At 43.0% G+C, this 14637-nt stretch overlaps 1 protein-coding gene across 1 annotated transcript in view; it reads right to left on the reverse strand.

Annotated features, from left to right (window-relative positions):
• LOC126141541 (uncharacterized) overlaps positions 1-13410 on the reverse strand; it is a 158216-nt gene extending 144806 nt beyond the window's left edge. Inside the window, exons 1-2 of the mRNA XM_049915254.1 lie at positions 13291-13410; positions 8534-9230 (exon numbers count right to left, since the gene is read on the reverse strand). Coding sequence (XP_049771211.1) covers positions 8534-9230; positions 13291-13410 — 817 coding nt within the window. The remainder of the gene's footprint in view (positions 1-8533; positions 9231-13290) is intronic.
• Positions 13411-14637: the final 1227 nt, after the last annotated feature.

Here is a 14637-nt window from a genome sequence, read left to right on the forward strand (position 1 = left end):
ACATAACACGATAGTTTAAACCACAAATACACATCTAAAACCGAGGACGACGATCACCAAAATACGTAAAATCTCAAAGTGAGAAGAGCATGTCATTAGCATCAACAGACAAGAAAACTAACATAATGTAGTCTGCCTGAGCAGAAGGTAGAGCAAGAAGGGGTTTGAAACTACAGAAAAAATATTTGCTTCTAAGCTGCACCTGTTAAATTTTGAAACGTCCAACTCAAAAGGATGGATTTATTCTTAACCAACTCATCGAACAGGTCCAGCCTGTAACGCCAGTTTACGTGGCACATGCTTTAAGAGCAATAGATATTCAGCAAACGTGGAATTTTAAACGTTTTCCCCACTTTTACCTAGCATGTGTTTTTTATACCATACTTTAATGGCTCTACCTGTCTGTCCAAAGTAATAGTTGGGGCAATCGTTACAAGTAATTTTGTAAACTGCGGATTTACTGCCAAGTTCTTCCCGTGCCTCAATAGTATGAATCACTCTTTGTTTTTAAGCTATTATTTACGGAAAAGTTAACTCTCTAAGATTACTGCTTCTGTAGAAGTCTCCTTACCTTGTATAATACGTTCCCCAAAAATGGAATACCAATACAGTTATTACCCTCACTCTTTATCGCCCTGTTTTCTCCTAAGTTTGAACATTTTACAGCTGTTTTTCCTAACAATTTGGCCAATTAACATAAGTAAAATCCGTAGCTACTAACAATGGATACGACCCTAAGATATTTCTATTTCTAAACAATCCTGTTCTAAAGGTGTGTTCACGGCACGATGAATTGCAGAATGATACCCACAAACTCACAAAATTGTCTGACAAGAATCTGCTGGGATAATATTATCAGAAAAAGTATTTTTACGAAATATGTTGAAGCTAATTGTGTTGTCAAATAACTTCAGCTTCAAATCAAGAAAATTGAGTTTCTCTTGGTTCAAATGGCTCTGAGCACTATGGGACTTAACTGCTGAGGTCATCAGTCCCCCAGAACTTACAACTACTTAAACCGAACTAACCTAAGGACATCATACACATCCATGCCCGAGGCAGGATTCGAACCTGCGACCGTAGCTGTCGCGCGGCTCCAGACTGTAGCGCCTAGCCACCCCGGCCGGCGGAGTACGTCAATTCTTTCCTATTGTAGTTTGTGAAATATGATCATTCGAAATTAGAGCTGCTGTGATATTTGCAAGAAACAAGGAGAATTATGGAGAAACTCAAAGAAGAATTGTAAGACTGTCAACTGTATCTGTTAAAATCCCAAAAAATTTGTGAATTCGAACGTTGACTACTATTCCCTAAGTAGTTGCAGCACAACAGTTGAACAATTAGCTATGACTGGCTAGCTGCACAAGAAAGTAAGAAGAGAGGTCTAAGATGATGATCATACGTAATTGCAGGTATGTATTGAAGTGTATAGGGTATATTTCTCAAATATTTCCAGAAATAGCCAATTTCGCAGTTGTAACTTATTTAGGTAATTCTATTGGTTTTCACTGTTCGGCCCTATGCAGGAAAAGAGAGTGAACTTCATCACCTCAGCATCCCAAGCAAAATGTAAAATTTACACGTTGCTCTCGCTGTTGTCCCCGGTGTACAGGGTGTTCCGCAATCCTCCTACAGGCTTGTAGTGGAGCCTTGGTACCATTCCCGACATGACTTCCTTACAAAAACTTTATTTGCTAAGCTTGCCCTAAAACTCTTCGATACCTATGATCGGAATCGTTAAACACCTTGTATTTGTAAAAAGACTGATGGCAGACATTATGCATTGCTCATCGAGCCTCAGTAATTAAATGTCTATCAGATGATTCCAGACTAGAGCCAGTATTGCGCAGCAAGTGAGTTCATATTCTATTACTGCGCGTGATGCAAAAATAAACGTTCTATTTTTATTGTTGATAGGATTCTTTTGATGCTTTTTCAAAACTTATTTTGATGCTAATGTAATGAACAAAGTTTGTACCTTCGTAGATATCAGAAACTTTGTTCAGGTGTAATTTATCTGGCGTTTTTAAAACTGCTTGCATGTCCCACGCTTCCCTTCAGTATTTCACAATGTATTTATAAATACGCACTAATAAAACTACGTTAATATTCTCAGAGGCTCGCACAACTGACTGTTTAGATATTATGGCTGTTAATTATAGAGACTACAGCAATATTCCTAGAATGTTTCCATTAAGAATTCAACAGATGGATTTGATATCTACATAATCAAAACATTCTTCGCTTTCTTCATAATAGTATAATCACTCTGATAAAGCCCGTAAATTAACTAATCTATTATGTGGATACTGGTTCGCAAATTACCATTCTCGCATCTACAACAAAGGACGTTGTTCCCTTATCACTAAGGTCTTAAATAAACCTCTATTGCATTAAGAATCGAACCACCATGTATAAAAGAACTGAAAACTTGATACTAATTTGTAAAAGACACTCTTAAATATGTGAGTTAAAGGATAATGTCGAAACTTCCTTAAATTTTGTCTTGCTTAGCAGCTTCGTATTAGCTTGAAAACACTAGGGGCTCTCATTCTCGATTACTGGAAGAATAACGGGCCGGTATTTGCGAACTTTCAGTTCGTGTCACGACAAGCACGCAGTTTTTACCTGTAGTAGTAGCAGCAGCGTTATACCGTTAAACTATTACTACTAGATTAAACCTGTTGATGAGTAGTTTACGGCATTTTAATTTTTGAATGCGCTCAATAATAAGACAAGGGGCAAAAATATTTTATATTCTGTTCTCTGCAAGCCATAGGTTAGGAGGCTACAACTGGTATAGGGCTCTGATAAAGTCGCTCATTGATGTAAATATTAAAGGTGTCATACACCGGTATACTGAACAGCACTTAAAGGAACAGTTACATTAATGAACGATGATTGTAGCCAAAACACTAACGTAGTGTTACTTTCTTGTTAAGTTAATGAGGTTATCTGACCTTGTAGTGACATATTGAACCTTGAGCTAGTAATGTCGCTGCATTTGTATGTTTCTTGCAATTTTTGTTGCACTAGATACTAGCTACAGAGTTGTGTCCCTCAGGTTTATGGTATTCAGGTATGCCTCTCCAGGGGGCATGTTGAAGCATTGCACCACTATCGGGAAAAAGCTCCTTTCACAACACTAAAAGACGAATATAACCTTGTCTAAAAGACTGACTGACTGAAAAGGGGAAACCAGCGACCTGAGTATTGGCGAGGGTAGTGGAATTTGGACTAACATACTTGCGCTCTTCAAGCATCCAGTTTTCTCCATCGTTCTGCCCTCTCTTTTCTAGTTACGTGTTTTATACTCCCGAACATGGGAAACGAACAGTTGGCTATAGGGAATTAGAGAGAATGCAAAAGGTGAGTCCATCTCCCTTCCCTCAACAAGCACATGGCAGACATGAAGGCTCCTATATATGTATATATAACTGTGACTACGTCCTTACTTCATTTTGACACTGTTATGCCCAATTAACTGCGCGCTGCTAAAAGCTTCTTTCCCAATTCTCCCATATCAATCGCCACCATGTTTCCACATACTTCTCAGACGACTGCAGATCTCCATAAGGGCCATCTCTGTACCTTATCCCCAGGGGTTTCCTATCTGTGGGGTTGAAATGCAAGAACTTTCAGCCACACGTCCAGCCCTCTATAGTCAGCAAGTTACTCTTGTCATTTGACACAGCGAAGGTAACCATCAAGAGAGACCCAATCACTGCACTCTAGATACGTTTCTACATTCGTTCAGGCTTTTCATAGGAAAGGTACCCTCCATTTCTATATTGCAAGAACCCGACAGTGGTACCAGCCAGTATTCTGTCCATTGTCTAATACTAATTAAATGCAGTCTGTGCATTGCTAGTTCCAGAAATATGCTTAACTCCTTTAACTCAATTGACCAACTTCTAGACGGTCAAAGAACATTTGCTCATAGCTGTCAGGACACAAGAACACAAGCTTCTCTCGCTATGTTGAAACCACCAGCGATATCTGGCAGCATCCTGGCCATCGTCTAATGCCAACTGAATATAGTTCCTACGTTTCTATTTGAAGACGGAATTCCTCACTTAAGGGCTTCCTGTGGCTCTTTCATATTGCAAGACATGTTCGCATCAGTTTTCTTCTAAGTAGACTCCGTTCTTAATACTGCTTTAAATTGGTTTTTCAGCTTGTAATGAAACCTTCTGGAAAAGCTACGGAAGGCCAGATAGTGCATCAACTAGCAAGTTATCCTTCGTACTTAATATTGGTGGAATACGACGTTGGGTTGGTAAAAGTAAAGAAATCGGAGCTCGGTGTTGATACCTTCAAATATCAACATCTGAGGTCAGTCGTGGATCGATAGTAGGCCTATACAATACGGAATTTTTGAATGTATTTTTGAATGTATTCTTGAACGTTTTCGGAACGTGACCTTTCTGGTATTAAAATTACAATTATAGTTCACCCATGCAACACAAATATACGCTACCTTTTCTTATGGCTGCGGGTAATAGTGGCCTGCTGTGTGGCGAGAGAGACCTTACAATGATTGACCAATTTAGTGTCTTTCCGAATTCTTTACTTCATGCCATCGGTCTAATAAACTGAGTACATACAAAGGCGATAAATGTCATTTTAGGCACATAACCCTAGATTTCATGGAATTTAGGTGGAAATATGAAAATACCTCTGTAATAATCTACAGAGTTACTTTCTCACGTCCTCAGTGTCAACAATTTGCAGGAAGTTCCATTAGAGGGCTAAATCTTCAAATTCTAGTATTAAACTGCGTATATGAGTAAAGCGGCTAACTCGGCGTATGGTACATCACTACCTAAAAACATGACTTCTACTTTATCACAAACGCACCAAGCTTATTTTTCGTTTTAATGAAGCCCAGAATCAGTTCCTTAAGAACCTTCAAAAACACATTAACACAGAGTGGTCGAGCCTTGCATATTGGGTGAAAGGTTTTCTTTAGAGATGAATACAACTAAACAGACGACAAATAATTCTGTAGTAGGAATGTGCCCTTATATGTTCATTATCCTGTACTACGTGTACCTGTCCCGGGTAAAATGGTCCAGATTGCAGTGACGTATAGGCGTTTCAGCTCCATTATGTGAGGGGCAGTGAGCAACTTCTCCTGAAGCTTCCTCACGTGAGTTTCCACGCTGTCTTCTAATTTCAGGAGTTCATGTGTGAGCACAGACGTCAGCTGATAAAACTGAACCTCAGTTACCTCATTTGCGCTACTTTCTCTCCTACCGAACGTAGTTCGTTCGTATATGATGTGTTAACCTGAGAACTACCTTGCAAGCACTAAACGAATTCGTTACGAATCTTATTACTTCGAGCAGTTCAGCAGTCAGCGTCGGTAATCTTTGGTCTATTTTAAGCAGCCAGCTGACAAATCCATCATTCACGTGGTTGCTACGTAAAGTTAGCTGCTGCACGGCAGTCAGTATTTAAGATTGTCTTCATATACCTTAACATCTTCCTTGTGTTAGAGACTGTGATTATGGAATTAAATTATTTTAAAATTTGACTTTAACAAGATTCACGGGAAGCGCTAAGTTTGCTTTTAATCTAGAGTTACGCAGATTTTTCTTCGACAAATGCTCAAAAACCTAATTCATTAGGTTTCACATGCTGGTACTAATATTCACTGATAGTTCATTTGCGAAACGTTCAGTTTCCTAAATTTTCGCTTTTTGTTCTTCCGCAAGGTAGGCAAAACTTCATTTTAATAATGAGGCTTAGTCTTTCTCCGATCCCGCCCGTCTGCTTTGACCAATGACGTCACAAATATGGCGGAAACGACCATAAACCACGATTTTTTTGTCCTTAATTGAATTTAAATGCCCCCTAATGGGCGCGGTCTGGCAGCAGCTTAGTATGCCGCTCTTCAGCCTACAGACTTTGTTAAAAGGATGAAGAGAATAAATAATAAAAACAGGCGATAAAATCGGAGACTTATAGAGTAACATGGCGAAAAAAAATTGTGGAACTGGAAGCAAAGAACAGAGGGATGGTGATGCTAATAAAATACATACGAAGCAGACAGGTAAAACAATAGACAATTAAAAAACACGGCGACAGTCTGGTTTCTGTTCGCAAAAGACATAAAATTCACACTTAGCGACAGTATGGTTTCTGTTCGCAACACGAGAAAGACGAACAACACTGAACAGTCACTGGAACACTGCACCAAAAAGTTGGTAAATGTGACATACCACAGCTGAGAGCAGGTCGGGGGAAACTGGACAGATGATGGGAAAATAAAAAGGGGGGAAGGAGAGTAAAAGCGAAGGGGGGGGGCGCAGAAAGGAGCTGATGGAGGAGGAAGAGGACCCATCAGAGTGGTGGGGGGCGCTGGGCAGACGAGAGAGGGAGTGGGGTAGGCAGAGGAGGGAATACAAAAGGACTCGGGGAGGAGGGGGAGAAAACATGACAGAAGGGGGGAAGAGGGAGCCCAGGGAAAGGACTGAGGAAAGGAGGGGGAGTGGGGATAAGACTTGATAGGAGGGATAAATGGAGGGAGAGAGGTCATCATCCAGGATGGGAAGTTGATGGAAGCCATCTTGGGAAAGGAGATGTAGGGTGTAGAGATGGAGGGAAGGGGGGACACAACGGTGAAGATGTGGCAGGGTGCGGCGATGGGAGAGGAGAGGAGAGGAGAGGAGAGGAGCAACCAGGGGGTGAGGGGGTTCAAGAAGGCGGGAGGTGTAAAGGATGCGGAAATGTTCGAGGAATAGGAGCAGATGGGGGAAAGGAATCACGTCCTAGAGGTTCCGCGTGGGGATGGGAGGCGTATACAGAAGGCAAGGCGGAGTGCATGATGCTCAAGGATCTGGAGGGACTTACTAAATTTGGGGGGGGGGGCAGATATCCAGGCAGGACTGGCATAACAGAGGATGGGACGGATTAAGGATTTGTAGGTGTGGAGGATGGTAGAGGGGTGCAACCCCCATGTCCGGCCAGAGAGGAGCTTGGGGAGACGGAGGCAGTTGTGAGCTTTGGATTGGATGGAGCGCAGATGAGGGATCCAAATGAGGTGACGGTCAATGGTGAGGCCAAGGTAGGTGAGGGTGGGGGTGAGGCGGACAGGACGGGCGCAGAGAGTAAGGGAGAAATCCAGGAGCCGGAAGGAGTGGTATGACCTACGATGATTGCCTTGGTCTTGGAAGGGTTGAGTTTCAGGAGCCACTGGTTACACCATGCAGCAAAAAGTTCAAGGTAGTTCTGGAGAAGTCGTTGGGACCGTTGGAGGGTAGGAGCGAGGGCGAATAATGCGGTGTCATCAGCATATTGCAAGAGGTGTACTGGGGGGGGGGGGGGTTCGGGCATATCTGCTGTGTACAGGAGGTAGAGGAGAGGGGAGAGGACAGAGCCCTGGGGCACACCTGCAGAGGGGTAGAAGGTGTGGGAATTGGCATTATGGATGGTAACATACGATGGGTGGTGGAAGAGGAAGGAGGCCACCAGACGGATGTAGTTGATAGGAAGGGCGTAGGTTTGGAGTTTAAACAGGAGACCGGGATGCCAGACACGGTCGTAGGACTTTTCGAGGTCAAGGGAGACAAAAATGGCGGAGCGACTGGAGTTAATCTGGAGGGAGAGGAGATGAGTGAGGTGGAGGAGTTCGTCATCAGCAGAGAAGGAAGGTCGAAAGCCACATTGGGTGTTTGGGAGGAAACCACGATTCCATTATGACGCATATAAAGTCGTTACGTACACATTTTGAGGACGAGAATAATCGAAAAACCAACATACACACATTCCACAAATAGCCTAATAACACTAAGGGGACAAGCGCTTGAAATATAGGGTTTTTGGGTGGGGACAAACTAAATATAAACAAATTTAGACACACCCCATTCAATACCACGCAAAACGACGAAAAAAAACAGACATTACAAAACTCCTCGAATACCACTAAACACAGTGTCATCTGGAATCGGTCACTTCCCTTGACCTAATAGCTCAACAGCAGCTCCCGATCCCATAAATTAGGACCTAACACTTCCCTTGTCCTATATAGCTCAAAAACATCTCCCGATACCAATACCAACAGTCACAGCCACACATTGGGATCGAACACCTCCCTTGATCTGTTATCCTTACGTCTCCACATACAGCCGTCCCTGGTCCGAGACGCCGGAACTTTAAGTAAGCCTCATTTCTTCACGAAATACTGAACACTTCATGACTTCATCCAAAAATCCGAATAGTAGAAGAAATTTTATTAGAAACAACGCACTGTCCCCCATCATAGCCGACAACCGAAAACTGTTGACCCTGTCAGTCATATCCATACCTACCAAAGATATAAAGAAAGCAATTTACCAAAATTCACACACAACGCCACACTCGCAAACAAAACCAAAAACATCACTTAACACACCACCAGAGAGCACCACCGATCGCATCAAAACGACACCTACAAACACGCCACACACTCCAACTAAATTCTGTGCCGTCGTGACGTCACACAAAACAGCTTTACGTCACGGGTCAAAGCCGACGGGTGGGATCGGACGCTTCGGCCGGCGCTTCGGCCGGCGCTTCGGCCGGCGCTTCGGCCGGCGCTTCGGCCGGCGCTTCGGCCGGCGCTTCGGCCGGCGCTTCGGCCGGCGCTTCGGCCGGCGCTTCGGCCGGCGCTTCGGCCGGCGCTTCGGCCGGCGCTTCGGCCGGCGCTTCGGCCGGCGCTTCGGCCGGCGCTTCGGCCGGCGCTTCGGCCGGCGCTTCGGCCGGCGCTTCGGCCGGCGCTTCGGCCGGCGCTTCGGCCGGCGCTTCGGCCGGCGCTTCGGCCGGCGCTTCGGCCGGCGCTTCGGCCGGCGCTTCGGCCGGCGCTTCGGCCGGCGCTTCGGCCGGCGCTTCGGCCGGCGCTTCGGCCGGCGCTTCGGCCGGCGCTTCGGCCGGCGCTTCGGCCGGCGCTTCGGCCGGCGCTTCGGCCGGCGCTTCGGCCGGCGCTTCGGCCGGCGCTTCGGCCGGCGCTTCGGCCGGCGCTTCGGCCGGCGCTTCGGCCGGCGCTTCGGCCGGCGCTTCGGCCGGCGCTTCGGCCGGCGCTTCGGCCGGCGCTTCGGCCGGCGCTTCGGCCGGCGCTTCGGCCGGCGCTTCGGCCGGCGCTTCGGCCGGCGCTTCGGCCGGCGCTTCGGCCGGCGCTTCGGCCGGCGCTTCGGCCGGCGCTTCGGCCGGCGCTTCGGCCGGCGCTTCGGCCGGCGCTTCGGCCGGCGCTTACTCGGTAAGAAGACTTACTCTTAGAATTGCTCCAGTAATTCTACGTCACTCCCGGCAGAACTCGTGTTTGCTTAGGTTTGATGTGTCATTTGTTGCTCACCAGCATTTAATTACCGATAGTATGTGCCCTCCACCTCGGTATTGGTGAGCATTTTCTCGTACTCCCCAATTTCCAGTAATTATGGTTAAATAATTGAATTTAAAATAGTGACTTAAACTCGCCACAAAACCCATCACAAATGGAATAACTGTTTTCTTTGTTAATGCTAACAGAATGAAGAAATTGTAACTACTCAACCTGACGCCTTATAATTAAGCAGCAAGAGGTGGAGCTATTTAAAGCTGACAATTTGTCATAATTAAAATTTCACACGCATTCTGAAAATTAAAGAAAACAAAACTAAGCCCACATTTATACACCTTTGATTACCTAACTTTGGAGCGCACGTATCTCCCATGTCACCACAGGATTCGTTTCTCTATTGTGGCAGTAGTCGTCTGATGTCTCCCATAAATTCACCTCGACAAGAGGCGGAAATAAACTGTAAATAATCAGGTCATCAAAAGCATTCACTACAACGATAAAATTATTAATCTAAATCCAGTCTTTGGCTGTGAAGTTACAAGAAAAGGGGGCAAAATTACGTGCCATTTATTATTAATTGCGTTCTTAATAAAATTAAGAATGATGGTTAGTATTACCTTCGATAGAGTTCTGTCCCATAGATAGGTTGGAAACAATCTCTTCCGTGTTCCGTTTGACGGTGAAAAGAAATGCAGTTGGATTTCGAAAGAATTTTCAGAAATTTTATCGGATTTGACGAAAGTAAATGACTACAGTTTCTAACGAAAGCATTGATGACGCCGAAAATGGCGTTTGAAGTAATGAACAATACGAAAAGCTCTCGTATTTAATTATTCCACTTAAACTGCTAACAGTTACCGTTTATTCTAATTGTCAGTGAACAGGTCCTCCAAATAACGTAGTTCTAACGAGAGAAATACTTCAAGACGTTTTAATGCGTATTTGTCATTGGGATGTATTTTTGATGTGAGCTACTTTCGACTGTAGGCCAATCATCATTGATCAAGCGATAAAGAAGTAGATTTCTTGCATTCATGAATTGTCTACGTAATAAACGCTAAAGTCTTTGCCATCATTGACAGTACTGCTTGTAAAAGAGGAAGCTCACACTTCGTTGAATTTCACGGAAGATATATTATCAGTAAGTTACACATACCAATAATGCTTACAGAACGATGCATGTAGATATTTAACTGGATAAAAGGGAAACAAATTTTTGATGTTCCTGTCACTCTACACTCCAATGCTACAAGCACCGCCACAGGTGAAACCCAGCAGCCTCTACTTCTGGTATTACTAATTAAAAACTGTTTCCACGTTGCAAATTGGACAGAACTTACTGAGGTCAAAAAATTAGCATACTTGCAACATGGCTGGTGTTAGGTAGCAGCAATTAATATTGATTAGGGGTCCCTCCATGGGGTGGGTGCACGCAACGACTGTGCTGTTCTATCTAACCCAATATAACCAATCAGACGTAGAATTAAGTTGATTTAATATGACATTTATAGTCACAACGCAGATCAGCTTTCGACCTGTCAGGTCATTTTCAGTGCTAAAACAAATACAAGAGTATATATTACAATGTGATTTACAAAAGTCATAAGTCCATCACATCGTTGTTTTGTAATGTTAACATTACATACAAGTGCGGTATTTTAGCAGTTGTTCGTGCTCAAGTGAATGCTCACACAATTCAACCATTACTGTCGTAAAATTATATGTTGGTTTCACAGTACACATCGGTTTTGCGTATGGCGCCCTCTGTGAGTTTCGCCTGAAGTTTACAGTTTTGACATTTTTTGTAATATTTATGTTGTATAGTAATTCAGTAGTAATATGAAATTATTATGAGTAAAACTATGTAAAATTACAATTCTTACTTTTCTCATGTCTGTAATGCGCTAGATGTTTAAATTTACTATAGCACGTAACAGTGACAGTTTACGCCTCATGGGCTAAAATTAATTATAAAGCTGATATGGCTACGTAACGTACGTTATAGGAAGTATTACATATTTTGTCGTGTTAGGACATGACTTAAGTAGTTGTTACTGGACAAAAGTTATAACGTGAACTTTATTTATAAAATGCACTTTGTTGGCGCTAGTAGCGCCTGTAAGCATCATTTCAATATGTCTCACTTAGTGGCCGAGAAATAAGAACAATATGATAAAGCGTGATCTTTTGAACACTTATTTTGAACCATAACAGTTTTACGTATTAATTATTGCTAATAGTTACCCTCTTGCGTTTTTGTGTTGTCCTAATGCAATAAGATATCTAAATATAGTGTTACGAAAGTGGTACTTGTTTAGGTTTTATGCAGGTGGCTGCTACATAATGGCGTGAGGTTGCGACTGATCTTTGAGACCTCCTGGGTCAAATTTTTCACTGCTTTCAACTGATTGCTGTTATATGTAACCCAATAAATATTGAATTGCGATGCAGAAAGGAAGCGAGAATTAACGATAGTACAGACGTTTATTAAGTGACGGATTTAAGGTTAACAGCCACTTCTTAACTAACCAAAGATTATACGTATCAGTATGATGTACAGTTATTTTGGACGCACAAATGTGCTTTACATTTCCAGTCTCAATGAAACATTCTTGAACTTCGTTAACCAACAAGAACCACAGCCAGGGTAGTGGTCATTGAGGCACCTCTGGCGTCGAGCAGAAAACAGCGACTGCCACCCTGCAGCCACGTCGGCTGGTGCTCCCGGTACACTGCCCAGAACTGCTTCATTTTCTCCCAGTAACATTGGTGGCGGTTCGCTCTAATAAACATTGGGTAATCTTGTGACGTGTGGCACATACGGCTGTTGTTGTGAGTAATCGATGCTGACCTGACAGGTGAATATTTCTGAACCAACATTGCTTACTGAGTTTAGGGAAGCACTTGCCCAAAATTGTTCTCTATCATTCTGCTTCGACCAGATAGCGCTTAGTCGCACAACTACCTTCGTAGGTCCAGAACTCCGCACGGGTTAAGCCTTGTTCCAGAAGCTCAGAAGAGCGCACTAAAATTGAGGGTAGTGTACATGACGGATTCTATGGATTTCCAATAAGGTTTTCATACTGGTGGTTATCCCCAGCGAGAAAAATCGGAAGGGCTTCATCTACGAACTGCGATCCCAACCTAAGAAAAACTCTCGACAACAGAGAAATCATATTTTAACTCAGTTCTCATTTGCTATTTATTTGCTCAAAGCAAATTACCCATAGTAGCATTAGAAATGATAGACAATCTCTCAAATTTAAATTCATGTCTGCAGGTCAATTCTTGTCTATTTACGTCAAACAGGGTCTAAGTTCAGCGATGTTAACTTCCAATCAGTTGCACGTGTATCGATAATATTTACGGTTACTTCGGGAGTAAATTGAGCCTAGCAAGCAATGACTGGTTCGGAAATACGAATTAATACTAAACCGGTACCTTACGGGATAAAATAAATTTTAATGGAAATTCTATATTTCTCCATAATTGGAAAACTCATTAGAGCTTACGAATGTCGATGCCTTGTGCGCATTTTGTCAGTTTATTCGCAGCTGCAGCCTGTTGTCTGGTTGCACTCGCTGTCATGTTTCGGAAAGGAATACATAAGAGTTACAATAATTTTTTTCGTCGAAATATTTCTCCGATATTTTCTTAATACTATGTTGTTATTCATGCTTAATTCCCTGCTCATTCTTTAGTTTGATGTGCGTAATACCCGTCGTTGCCTTATCTCAAGCTGTAGAAGCAGAAAATAGGCCAGAATTTGTTTCGTGTCTAGTTTTTCCACAAGCGTTACTATATGAACTACTTCGGATTCCGTAGCACTCTTCCTAACAGATTCGCCTGCCTGTAATTACATAGTATTTTGGGCCACAAAGGAAGCCATTCCCTTTCGGAATATGCTGTACCGTGTTGCTCTAATGCCATGTTTGCCTATAGGGGTCATTTCTTGGTGTCTAACGTAGTACCTGTTCAACTTTCCGGATGGCACCCAATTCATTTTCCACCACTTCAGTACTCTGCGCAGTGCTAATACCTCTTGTAGAACGATCACCTTGAATTCCTTCTCCGATGCTGTGTCTTGCCATGTCCACGATTTCATTTTTGGCGCGGTTTGTCATACGAATAACAGAACAATAAATCACTGTGTTCTGTCTATACACACCATCCCCTAAAACGTTTTATCTATTTACTTCCGTCTTTGACGTTTCGCAATGTGCAGAAGGCAATTTATTTACAACAGTTTATGCTTCCATTGCCTATTTTTTTCGGAAAAAAGGCATTCCAGTCGCTAAATGAAATTCCAAAGCATAACTTATTACTCTGTGGTTAAGGGTCATAGCAAAAGAAGTGAGGGCAACAATGTTTTCTTCTCATGTCCTTTTTCTTCAGCTTCAGCGATACGTCCATTCAGGTCACTTGCTCGAAACACTCCTTCGTGTCAGGTATACTTATGAATTCCTGCCCATAGTCGCTTGCAAAAGCCTGTTTCCTAGCAAGTGTCCGTCCCATTTGGTCCACTTTGGCACAACGTCAACGAGTACTTCCAGAGATAAGACAACCACCCTTGTTGGAGCTAAGGCTACACACAGCATCTCGAAAGCTGTCTGAACTGTGACGTTTGCTTGATCTGCTAATATGTATCAACTGCTCCAGGTTTGCAATTTGTTAGCAATGAATCGGTGAGGGTACTGCAACATGATAAGGAAAAATATCGTTGTCTAGATGGAACTTTTGCGGCGCTACTGACGATAACTAAAAATTTTATTTTGATGGTATACATGCAATAATTTTACTATTAATTGTACGAAATATGTTCAACATGTATTAAGCGTACATTTTGAGAAGATGCTAGCAATATTAACGGAACTACGGCAATGTGCATAAAAAAAGTTTTGAACCTAATGGTGGCCAGTTAATTTGTTGAAGATGGTCATGGAACGTATGCTGAATGAGTCTACCTCTACTGGTTGATAACCAACGTTTCTTTAACTCTCGAGATATGTATAGGAGAAAGTTTGCCTTTAGTTACATAAAATTGCTTTCCAGATCCCCTATTCAGAAGCCCAGGTGCATGCCAAAAGACGCGTTAGGTTTGCTGGCGGAGGCCGTTTCTTCATTCCTCCTCGCCTCCCACTCCTCCATCAACGCCGTTTCCAATTGGTTAGTAAATGGTACCTGAATGTAAGATAAAAGGCAATGCTTCACCTAATGAGGTGAAAGTGTGCTAACGGTATCAAGGGCTGCTGTTCCGAGGGCCTATGTTACGACTGATCCCAGGCTTTCTCGATAGGATAATAACTACACTGTTTTTG

The sequence above is a fragment of the Schistocerca cancellata genome, unplaced genomic scaffold, assembly GCF_023864275.1.
Source record: "Schistocerca cancellata isolate TAMUIC-IGC-003103 unplaced genomic scaffold, iqSchCanc2.1 HiC_scaffold_718, whole genome shotgun sequence".
NCBI lineage: Eukaryota > Metazoa > Arthropoda > Insecta > Orthoptera > Acrididae > Schistocerca > Schistocerca cancellata.